Below are 13,204 nucleotides of genomic sequence, written 5' to 3' on the forward strand. Positions count from 1 at the left end.
TAAGGACTGCACATTAGTTTCAAACAACAGCAGACGTCTGACTAATCGAAATTCGAAATTCGAAAATCAAAATTAGAATATTACTTTTACTCCCCGTAGAATAATAAGTACCAACGACCGGTGGCGGACCGGAACAGTTGAGCCAGACGATAATTTTATTTATTAATTATTATTATATTGTGCCCACCGCCGCCGGCGCACGTTTTCTTATCTTACATTATATTCCAGGAATATGATGGCAGTTTATTTTCAATTAGTATCTATCGCCAAATTCGCCGAGCCGATACATTTCCGCACTCGCAGGCACATGTCAATGATATAGATTTTGTCAAATAAACATCAAACTATTTAAATGACAAAAATGCCAAAAAGCTAGACAAAATTGTGGGAGTTGAATTAGACGGATTTTTATTTTGAAAATGAATATTAATTAGTCATTATGTTAGTTAGGGAATGGTCGAGGGGATTTTCTTTATAAAAATTATTCGATAAAATATTGACAATTTAAAAAATTAAGAATTTTTGTATTTTATATATTTAAGTACACCATTATTTTTTGTAATAATGATAAATTTCCACGGCCATGCTTTAGAAGAGTTGTTGAAGATTTTCAATTGGTTTTCAAAATTAAAATCCGTCAAACCCAAGTCCCACAGTTTTGTCTAGCTTTTGGCCTGTTTTACGTGATAATTTGTACTTGCTCCAGCCCCCTTAAGGAAAAAAAAATATAAAGGATAATAACAAACGCACCATGGTTCATACGCAACGAAAATCTACATAAAAACCTCCGAATCATTAAAATTCAAGATCATATAAGAGCTCTTGCTGAAAATTTCTATAGTTCACTCCACAAATCAACTGGCTCACTACACTTAAACTTACACATACGTCTACCACCTCAAAGACCTCTAAAACGCGGTCGTCCGCATGATCTTATTTGATAATGATTATTAAATAAATATTAAACTATAATGTAATAATTACAAATAATATTATATTCTTCATCCACACTTTTATTTTTGTCTACATGTATTATTACTACTTATTATCATGTTAAAATAGTCAAAAATTAATGTTACTAATTATCTATAGATGTAGATAGCCTTATAGGCTAGGAATGTCTTATTATAATAATAATAATAAAAAAAAAAATTCATAAACGTTTAAAATAATCAAAATAATAAGACTTATATACTTGAAAAAACCAATTGACTATAATACTATTATACTAGTTTAATTCAATTTTGAATAATTCCTTTATTAAGGGTCATTAATCTCATTACAATTATATGGTTACCTATAGGTCCAATTTTTTATTGACAGTTCAAAGTTAAAATGTTTTATTATTTGTATGTTACCTAGAAATTATTTAAGTACCTACAGATCAATTGATTGAAACCTAGACAATTTCATTGGTTTCCAAATCAGAAGTTTCTTTTAATAGATATTTTATTACACAGTTTTTTTTTAACTAGTGGAAAGTGAATAAAATTAAGTAGCGTTGAGTTTATATATGCGCATGTGAGTATATGGGTGTTTATTTAATTATACCTATTATTATACATGTACCTATACGGCTAAACACCATATTTATAATCAGTGTTGATATTACGGTTGGAGAAAACGGTCCAGGGGGTCAGGACCCTCGTCCAGGATCCGAATAAATTAACAAAAAAATTGAACAGATACTATACATGCAAATACATGCAAGTAAAAATAAAATGTTTTTTCGTTAATGTAAGTTAATTAAAATTTATTTTCAATTATTTTTATGTTCTACCTACCTGTATTATAAGATAAGATTAACCATAAAAACTAGGTAGTAAAAACTGCCACCGTTTGTATAATTATAATATATTAGTATACTATACAGTATACAGTATAAAACCGTAACCGTGGGAGGAGTCCAACCCACCCAACATTTTTAAAAATAGAAATATTTTAGCGGTGAATATTGTTTATTGACTATTGTATTAAGAATAATTTTATATTTTCGTTGAAGCTGAAGTAATAACGAGAATAAATTCAATAAAGATTTTTTTTTAATAAGATTTTTTTTGATGGATGATAATAACTAAGAAGTGTTTGAACACACACACTAAACACATAATACATTTTTATAAACGTTATCCAATGTTAAATTGTAACGTAAGAATCATATATTTTATGTGATATTTCTTTAGGAGTCGAAGATCTTTTGGAGCATTTCCATCGGCACAATATACCTATGGCGTTGACAACGAGTAGTTCGGAGGAGAGTTTCCACATGAAAACAGATCATCTGAAGGACATAATCTCTATATTCCACCATGTGGTCACCGGTTCTTCCGACCCGGAAGTAAAAAATGGCAAACCAGCTCCAGACATCTTCAAAATATGTGCTTCTAGGTTTCCAGGAAACCCTGTGTACAGCAAGGTAATTATAATCACATCGCAACGTGTTTTAATTTATCTCATCCAAGGCTACAAGTGAAATAAGATGAGGTTAAATAACAGCGACGTGGTTTTGAAAAATCTCACTTTAATTGCATACATATTCTTTCCTATGAAGAAGATAGTTTTTTTTAATATATTAAGAAATTAAGAAGAAATTAAAATTTGGATTCAAAATAGTGTTTTGATGATTTTTGGTTGAAAACTATTGAATATCTGTATAAACAGATTCCATTATTTAAATTTATCATAATTTGACAGAACATTGAAGTTTTTTTAAAAATTTTTATGATTTTTTAAGGAGTTAATATATGCAATATCTATTTATCTCTAAGTTGATTGTTAAAATGTTAGTACATACCTACTCATTATGATAATTTATCTTCAAAGTTAACCACTTCAAAGTTCTAGATTACCTATATTTTTTATTTTAAATAATGATATTTTTAAGTTAATATCACGTTATAATCATTCTATGCAAAAATAAAGCTTAATACAATTTATACAAAACAAAATTGTACACAATTTTAATTTCATAAAATTTTTCGAGTAACATTCTATTTTTATATACATATTGGAACTGATTTAGGTGGATCGTTTAATAATTATCCAATATTTAAAAATAATGATCACCCTATATTGTAGGTATAATATAATAAAGTAATAAACTTGAACATTATATTATAATATATATTTTATTTTAGTTCTTGGTGTTCGATGAATCGCCGAATGGAGTGACTGCGGCTTTAGCGGCCGGAATGCAAGTGGTCATGGTACCCGATCCCATTTTGTCAATATGGCATAACATGTCGACCGCCAACGCTACGTATGTGTTAAACTCCCTGGAAGATTTTCGTCCGGAAATGTTTTCACTACCTCCATATTTTACTGGTTCATGATTTTTTTTAAGTTTGAGTTTATATCTTCGAAAATATTACCTTCATCGAATAATATTGAATTTATGCATTAAATTTATTATCTACGTACAAATAACAATATTTAACTATTTTCCAAGACTTTTTTATTCAATAGGTGTAAATAAATAAATTGATAAAGATATACGAAAACTTCACTTAAAAGTTAAAATAATTAATATTATCATAAAAAAATATCAAAAATATGCAAAATTTGCGTGTCAGAGGTGTCCTGACGACGGACGATGGACGACTATGAGTTGGTTCCTAATTATCGAATGGGTTCCTGGGCTGTCTATAGGTAACATATGTAGTTATGTCCGTATTCGTTTTCAGGCAAGCGTCGAAAAATACGTTAAGCTTAGTACTGGTACCACATAGTTGACGAACTGCTTGGTGTCATAAATTATAACGTTGCTCATCTGGCTTCGGTGAACACCACGTTTTTAATCGTCTTAAAATTAAACACCACTAGTCATATTCGAATTTTGATACAGAAAAACTCTTATAAAGCTAAATTTTGGCATATATTTTTATAATGTCGCGTCGTCATAAAAAATGTGTAAAACGCTTACTTTGAAATCATGTGTGCGTATGACACATATTTATTAGATGGCAAAGATCTTGAAAATTACCATTTTTGAATAACGAGAATTTTAATGGATGTACGATAAAATGATTCACACAATAATTATAGAGGAGGTAGTTATCTACAAGATAATTGATTATCTTTATATATATAATATATGTAAACCCAGTTACTCAATTCCAGAATACAAATTTTAATATTAAAAAATATGACGAGTATAATTTAACAATAATAAGAATGCATTCATTTCCACACCACCATTGAGGTAGAAGCAGGGCGCGTTTTTTTTTAAATGGTTTCCCCGATAGGCCTAGTCCATTTAATTGTTAATTTTCGTCATCCAAATATTTTTTTAATGTCAATAAATAATTATAAACATTTTCGTAAATATAATGTTAAAAAAAAAAATCAACAAAAATAGTGGAACCTAATATTAAAAAATATAAATGATTAATACATAAAATAATTTATATGAAATATGAAAAATTCCAAAATAAAAATCTAAAAAAACAATTGGAACAGCAATAATAATTAAAAATAATAAAAAAATAATAAATAATCATCAATGATTCGGTGTATTGTTCATGTTTATGGATGTGTGCGTAAAAGCACCTCGCATGCATCAACTTTTTCGACTGTGGCTCCCAACTTGTCAAGGTTCCAACCCAAAGTTATCTATTTGCAGAGGCCCAAGAGGTGGCAGCTCAAGTAGCAGATCAACGACAACGACTGTTATCGGTGCATAATAGTTGCCTCCCAAAATATACGAATTGCCTCCCATCCTTACCGTAAATAAAAAGGTTAATATACACTAGTTGCCTCCGATGACCAGGTAGTTCATAATTATATACGAGTTGCCTCTAAAGAATTTTCACATTAGTTGCCTCCCGTACTTAAGTAGTGGTTCATAAACTTCACTAAAAAAATCAAATAAATATACTCTGTTCAAAATAAGATCATTACTGCGCCGCCGCGTAATGACCAGATCTCGTCGGGCGGCGGTCAGATATATGGTCAGACGCCGTCCCCACTACGGCGACGCGTTGGGCACTGCCACGGAACAAAGCCACGCCCATGCGCACAACTAGGCCGCCGAGTATTGATCTCATTTTGAATAGAGTATAGATGAATTTATAAAATTAACATAATTAATCAATATTTTATTTTTTATTATTATTGAAAATATAAGACTTGGGTATATATATTATAAAGGTACAAAATCAATAATAATATAAAAGTAATATTAATATATTGATAATTTTATATTATATTATATGTTTATTATATTATAAATTGTTTTATACTAAGTGATTAGGTTCTTATAAATATATAGTTCAGTTAAATCATCAGTCTTAGGTATAATATACGATATTTTATACAAATTACGCAATTATAAAAATAATAATGTTTGGCTTAAAATTACAATCTATTTTTAAGCACAACGTATTTAATACATGATATATACCAGTATATGTTTGTTCACTTTTATCATTTAATAAAAAAAAAAAGCAAGAGGTATGTAATAGTTATTTACTAATCCATGAATAGTAAATATTGACTGAAATATTAGGTACAATATTGAAATGTTCCATCTACATATAACGTATCAATTTTTACGAGGAATTCCAAATTCGTTTTAGTAGAAAATCAAACAATTCCACTTCTATATCATTGTGTAAAATCGCTTAAAAATAATAATATCGTACAACTCGTACAACGAGAACGAATGCTGGAAATCTAATAAACGTTACTCGATCACGTATATTATGTACTATAGTCTGACTCAGGTCTGGTTTGCATTATATCTTATCAATACACAAAAGAGTATATTATCTTGATGTTTAGTCGTTAAATATAATTGTATTAAATATCAAACATAACAAGTCATAAATAACGACTTTGAAAATAAAAAAAATATTTTGATACATCATCCATGAAATGTTAAAAAATATTTAGAACCACTTGTATATTTATAACCTGACTATTAAAAGGTTGCTAATACTAGACCCTTTACGTTTACGATAAAATTTAGCGTACGTCGGGAGGCAATTCGTATAAAAATTATTGACCTTTTTGACTTCGGGAAGCAACTAGAGTGCGTCTGTTAAAACTTGTCATCAATTTTGGGGACGGCGATCCCTGACATGTCAAGAGTATACTTCGAAATTATCTAAAAGCAGAGGCTCTGAAGGTGGCAGAAACGGATGACCAATCATATGACAACAAACGTTATCGCTGGTGACGTTACAGACATTCTCGTTACCATTCTCACGTTTCGTGGAAGTTCAGTATATACTAATTAAATAATTCAATGTGATCAATAAAAGTTCATGAATAATAATAAACATTTAAATATTTATTTGTTTCAAAAAAATAAGAAAAAATTAATAAAAACGGTAGTTATAATTAATAATTATAAAAATTTTAAATGTTCAACACATAAAATAAAATAAATATATTAAATAGATTAATATTGACGTGTTGTATGTTATTATAATTTTTGAGTTTCAATTTTATTTGCCTTTAGCTTTAAATATTTGAAATTTATAGTTAATTCATAAATAAAGTTTTTATAAAAAAATTAGCAGAGTTCTATAATTTACCTGTCGTCCCTAAATTGAGGACGAAAGATTGTGGCCGTCTCGCCCAGTGTTTATAAATGCGCTATACATAATTTTCCTTGGTTAGGTTTTTTTGCGTAGAAGCACCTCGCATTAATAAACTTTAGGAACAGCGGCTCCCATTTTGTCAAGAGTCCAGCTTGAAGTATCGATTAGTTGAGGCTTTAATGGTGGCAGCAATGGGCTGTAGATCAAACAACATCTACCGTTGTTAATGGTTTGCCTATAGCATTAAATATTTTAATTTTCAATTTTATATTTTAGTTAATTTATTAATTAAGTTATTATAAAAAATTTAGCCTAGTGATACAAATTACAAGTCGTCCCTAATTTGAGGACGAAAGATTGTGGCCGCCTCGCCCAGTGTTTGTATATGCGCTATTCACAACAATATACTTGCTTGGGTTTTTATGCGTAGAAGCACCTGGCATTTATAGACTCTGGGAACAGCGGCTCCCATTTTGTCAAGAGTCCAGCTTGAAGTATCGATAAGTTGAGGCCTTAATGGTGGCAGCAATGGGCTGTAGATCAAACGACATTCACCGTTGTTAATGGTAACGATTCAGAGATACACTCCTGGGTTTTGTGCAAGTTCAGTATTAAATACTATAATAATATAATGTGAATAAATGAAATTCATAAATAACCATAAACATTTAAGTACTTAGACTGTTTCAAAAAATAAAACAAGGAATACATTTTTAAAAACCGATATAAACTGTAGTTAAAATTTTTAATTATAAACAGTTTTATACGTGCAACACATGGCATAAAATAAAATTAATTAATTAAGAAAATTAAGTTTGTTATTTACTATATTATTTTATTTTTTGAGTTTCGAATTAATTTGCCTTTAGCATTAAATAATTTAATTTTCAAATTTATTTTGTGGTTAATTTATTAATTAAGTTAAAATAACAAAATTAGCCGGGTGATACAATTTACTCGTCGTCCCTACTTTGAAGAAGATAGATTGTGGCTGCTTCAACCGTCGTTTGTAAATGTTCTATTCACAACATTTTAATTGTATAAGTTTGTTTGCGATGAGGCACCTCCCATTTATAAACTTTGGGAACAGTGGCGCCCATTTTGTCAAGAGTCCAGCTTGAAGTATTGATTTGGTGAGGCCTTAACGGTGGCAGCAACGGGCGGTAGATCAAACGATATTGACTGTTGTTAATGGTAACGATTCAGAGATACACTCCTGGGTTTTGTGCAAGTTCAGTATTAAATACTATAATAATATAATGTGAATAAATGAAATTCATAAATAACCATAAACATTTAAGTACTTAGACTGTTTCAAAAAATAAAACAAGGAATACATTTTTAAAAACCGATATAAACAGTAGTTAAAAATTTTAATTATAAACAGTTTTAAACGTTTAACACATGACATAAAATAAAACAAATAAATTTAAAAGATTAAGTTTGTTATGTTGTATGTAATTTTAATTTTTGAGTTTTGAATTTATTTGCTAATAGCATTAAATATTTTAATTTTCAATTTTATTTTGTATTTAATTTACTAATTAAGTTATTATAAAAAAATTAGCAGAGTTCTATAATTTACCTGTAGTCCCTAATTTGAGGACAAAAGATTGTGGCTGCCTCGCCCAGTGTTTATATATGCGCTATTCACAACAACATACTTGCTTGGGTTTTTATGCGTAGAAGCACCTGGCATTTATAAACTGTGGGAACAATGGCGCCAATTTTGTCAAGAGTTCAGCTTGAAGTATCGATTAGTTGAGGCCTTAATGGTGGTAGCAACGGGCTGTGTAGATCAAACGACATTGACTGTTGTTAATGGTAACGATTCAGAGATACACTCCTGGGTTTTGTGCAAGTTCAGCATTAAATACTATAATAATATAATGTGAATAAATGAAATTCATAAATAACCATAAACATTTAAGTACTTAGACTGTTTCAAAAAATAAAACAAGGAATACATTTTTAAAAACCGATATAAACAGTAGTTAAAAATTTTAATTATAAACAGTTTTAAACGTTTAACACATGACATAAAATAAAACAAATAAATTTAAAAGATTAAGTTTGTTATGTTGTATGTAATTTTAATTTTTGAGTTTTGAATTTATTTGCTAATAGCATTAAATATTTTAATTTTCAATTTTATTTTGTATTTAATTTACTAATTAAGTTATTATAAAAAAATTAGCAGAGTTCTATAATTTACCTGTAGTCCCTAATTTGAGGACAAAAGATTGTGGCTGCCTCGCCCAGTGTTTATATATGCGCTATTCACAACAACATACTTGCTTGGGTTTTTATGCGTAGAAGCACCTGGCATTTATAAACTTTGGGAACATTGGCGCCAATTTTGTCAAGAGTTCAGCTTGAAGTATCGATTAGTTGAGGCCTTAATGGTGGTAGCAACGGGCTGTGTAGATCAAACGACATTGACTGTTGTTAATGGTAACGATTCAGAGATACACTCCTGGGTTTTGTGCAAGTTCAGCATTAAATACTATAATAATATAATGTGAATAAATGAAATTCATAAATAACCATAAACATTTAAGTACTTAGACTGTTTCAAAAAATAAAACAAGGAATACATTTTTAAAAACCCGATATAAACAGTAGTTAAAAATTTTAATTATAAACAGTTTTAAACGTTTAACACATGACATAAAATAAAACAAATAAATTTAAAAGATCAAGTTTGTTATGTTGTGTGTTATTTTAATTTTTGAGTTTTGAATTTATTTGCCTATAGCATTAAATATTTCAAATTTCGATTTTATTTTATATTTAATTTATTAATTAAGTTATTACAAAAAAAGTAGCCGAGTGATACAATTTACATGTCATCTCTAAATTAAGGACGAAGAATGTGGCCGTTTCGCCGGTGTTTTTAAATGTGCTATTAACAACATTTTACTCCTAGAGGTTAGTTTGCGTAGAGGCACCTATCATTTATAAACTTTGGGAACAATGGCGCCAATTTTGTCAAGAGTTCAGCTTGAAGTATCGATTAGTTGAGGCCTTAATGGTGGCAGCAACGGGCTGTAGATCAAACGACATTGACTGTTGTTAATGGTAACGATTCAGAGATACACGGCCACTCCAAGGTTTTGTGCAAGTTCAGTATAAAATAATATAATAATTCAACGCGAATAATTAAGGTTCATAAATAACCATAAACATTTAAGTACTTAGACTGTTTCAAAAAATAAAACAAGAAATACATTTTTAAAAACCAATATAAACAGTAGTTAAAAATTTTAATTATAAATAATTTTAAACGTTCAACACAACACATAAAATAAAATAAATAAATTTAAAAGATTAAGTTTGTTATGTTGTGTTTTATTTATAAACTTTGGGAACAGTTGCATCCGTCTTGTCAGGTGTACAGCTTGATGTTTTGAAAAGGTGAGGCTTTAACGGTGGCAGCAACGGGCGGTAGATCAAACGACATTGACTGTTCTTAATGGCAACAGTTCAGAGATACACGGCCACTCCCGGGTTTTGTGCAAGTTCAGTATAAAATACTTTAACAATTTAATATGAATAATTAAAATTCATAAATAATAATAAACATTTAAAAGTTTAAACGGTTTCTTAAAAACAAAAAATAAATTTTAAATAATCAATAAACACAGTTATTAAATTTAATTATTATAATCAATTTGAAATGTTCAACACATAAAATAAAATAAAATAAATAAATTTAACAGATTACTTTTGTTATGTTGTGTGTTATTTTAATTTTTGAGTTTTAATTTTTGTTACCTATAGCATTAAATATTTTAATTTTCAATTTTATTTTGTAGTTAATTTATTAATTAAGTTATTATAACAAAATTAGCCGAGTGATACAATTTATCTGTCGTCCCTACTTTGAAGACAACCGATTGTGGCTGCCTTGCTCGGTGTTTGTAAATGTTCTATTCACAATATTTTATTTGTATAGGTTTGTTTGCGTAGAAGCATTTCGCATGCATAAGCTTTGGGGACAGTTGCATCCGTCTTGTCAAGTGTCCCGCTTGATGTATTGAAAAGGTGAGGCTTTAACGGTGGCAGCAACGGGCGGTAGATCAAACGAAATTGACTGTTTTTAATGGTAACGATTCAGAGATACACAGCCACTCCCGGGTTTTGTGCTAGTTCTGTATGAAGTACTTTAATAATTCAATATGATCAATTTTGTTTATTTAGGTTCATGAATAATAATAAACATTTAAATATTCAATCTGTTTCGAAAAAACGAGAAATCTATTTTAAAAAATCAATAAAAATAGTAGTTCAAATAAATAATTATAAACAGTTTTAAATGTTCAACACATAAAATAAAATAAAATAAATACATTTTAAAGATTACGTTTGTTATTTTATTTTTTGAGTTTCTCATTTATTTGCTTTAGTTAAAAATATTTTAATCCTGAAGAGTCTTTTGTATTTAATTTATTGATTAAGTTTTTATAAAGAAATTAGTAGAGTGCTATTGTGCTGTATTCGATCTTTCTACAATTTATCTGTCGTTCGTAATTTGAGGGTGAAAAGATTGTGGCCGTCTCCTCAGGTGTTTGTACAATTTCTGTTTACAAATTCTTGTATGATTATGCCTATGTTCGTGGAATTGCCACGCCTTCATCAATCTTGGCGATGGTTCTCGCCGTATTGTCAAGTCTCTAATTGGAAGTTTTCTATTAGCAGAGGTTCTGGTGATGGCGGAACCGGATGAAGTATCAAATTCCAACGGCTGTTATCTTGGGTGACGTTGCAGAGATACGCTGTCATTCTCGGGATAAGTGCAAGTTCAGTAAAAAATACTTGACTCATTCAATGTGATTCATTAAGATTCATAAATAATAATAAACATTTAAGGACTTAGACTGTTTTATAAAAATAAAAAAAAAATCAATAAAAACTGTAGTTGTAATTAATAATAATGAAAAATAATAAATGTCCAACACATTAAATAAAATTAAATATATACATTTAAAAGATTGAGTTTGTTATTTTATTTTTTGTGTATCAAATTTATTTGCTTTAACTTAAAATACTTTAATTTTGAAACATATTTTGTATTTAATTTATCAATTAAGTTTTTATAAACAAATTAGCAGAGTGCTACTGTGGTGTATCCGACCTTTCTACATTTTATCTGTCATTCGTACATTATTTTATATGGTTATGTGTATGTAAGTAGAAGCGCCACGGCGGCATCAACCTTTGCAACGGTGGCCCCCGACTTGTCAAGTGTTCAACACGAAGGTAACGATTGATAGAGTCTTTAGAGGTGTCAGAACCGGGTGGCGGATCATATGACATCGGCCATTCTTGTGGGTGATGTTAAAGAGATACGTTTTTATATGCCATTCTCAGTTTATGTGCAAGTTCAGTATAAAATACTCAAATAATTTAATGTGATTCATTAAGGTTCAAAATTAAAAATAAACATTTAAGTACTTATAATGTTTCATAAAAACTAGAAAATATTATATTATAAAAAAAAATAAAAACAGTAGTAATCATTAATAAATGGTTATGCATATGTGCATAGAAGTGCCATGCCTGCATCATTTTTGGCGACGGTTCTCCCCGACTTGTCGAGTATCCAACACGAAGTTATTTATTAGCAGGGCTCTATAGGTAACAGCTCCAGGTAGCAGATCAGACGACGACGACTGTTATAACTTGTCATTAATTCGGTTTTTAAAAATTAGCAGACTTCTACAATTTATCTGTCATCCCTACTTTGAGGGTCGAATGATTGTGACCGTCTCGTCCGGTATTTGTAAATGTTCTATTCACTACATTTAATTGTTTAGGTGCGTTTGGGTAGAAGCACATGGCATGCATATACTTTGAGGACAGTGTCACCCATTTTGTCAAGAGTCCAGCTTCAAGTTATCGATTAGTAGAGGTTTTAAAGGTGGAAGGACCGGGCTGCAGTTTAAACGACAACGTCTGTTGTTGCTGGTAACGTTTCAGAGATACGTAGCCACTCTCAGGTTTTATGCAAGCACAGTATGAAATACTTAAATAATTCAATGTGATTAATTATGGTTCATAAATAATTATATACATTTAATTACTTGGACTGTTTCAAAAAACAAGAAATATATTTAAAAAAATCAGTAAAATTAATAAAAACTGTAGTTATAATTAATAATAATTGATCAACACAAAAAATATAATAAAATAAAGTTAGTAAATATAAAAATTTAAGTTAGGTATGGTGTATCTTATGGTAATTCATGAGTTTCAAATTTATTTCCTTTACCTTTAAATAATTTAATTCTGAAACTTTTTTTGTATTTAATTTATCAATTATGTTTTTATAAAAAAATTAGCAGAGTGCTACTATGCTGTATCTAGCCTTTCTATAATTTAACTGTCATCCGTAATTGGAGGGTCGAAAGATTGTGGCTGTCTCGCCCGGCTTTTGTACATGTCCTATTCACAAAATTTCACATGGTTTTGCGTGTGTGCGTAGAAGCATCTCGCATGCATTAACTATGGCGACGGCAGTCCCCGACTTATTATGTGTCCAACCTGAAGTTCTCTATTAGCAGAGGTCCCAGAGGTAACAGCTCCAGGTAGCTGATCAGACGACACGACTGTTATATCTTGTCATTAACTTTGGAAACGGCGTCCCCAGACTTTTC

At 29.7% G+C, this 13,204-nt stretch overlaps 1 protein-coding gene and 1 long non-coding RNA gene across 2 annotated transcripts in view; one reads left to right on the forward strand and one right to left on the reverse strand.

Moving 5' to 3' along the window:
- LOC100168847 (pseudouridine-5'-phosphatase-like) overlaps positions 1-3,441 on the forward strand; it is a 5,276-nt gene extending 1,835 nt beyond the window's left edge. The window contains exons 2-3 of the mRNA XM_029486302.1: positions 2,154-2,416; positions 3,138-3,441. Coding sequence (XP_029342162.1) covers positions 2,154-2,416; positions 3,138-3,332 — 458 coding nt within the window. The 3' untranslated portion in view covers positions 3,333-3,441. The remainder of the gene's footprint in view (positions 1-2,153; positions 2,417-3,137) is intronic.
- Positions 3,442-7,385: 3,944 nt separating this feature from the next.
- On the reverse strand, positions 7,386-9,122 carry LOC107882935. The gene is made up of 3 exons (XR_003839108.1): positions 8,761-9,122; positions 8,131-8,421; positions 7,386-7,791 (listed from the first exon to the last, which is right to left on the reverse strand). It is a non-coding gene; the product is annotated as an uncharacterized LOC107882935 (long non-coding RNA).
- Positions 9,123-13,204: the final 4,082 nt, after the last annotated feature.

Source organism: Acyrthosiphon pisum, chromosome A1 (assembly GCF_005508785.2).
Source record: "Acyrthosiphon pisum isolate AL4f chromosome A1, pea_aphid_22Mar2018_4r6ur, whole genome shotgun sequence".
Classification (NCBI taxonomy): Eukaryota; Metazoa; Arthropoda; class Insecta; order Hemiptera; family Aphididae; genus Acyrthosiphon; species Acyrthosiphon pisum.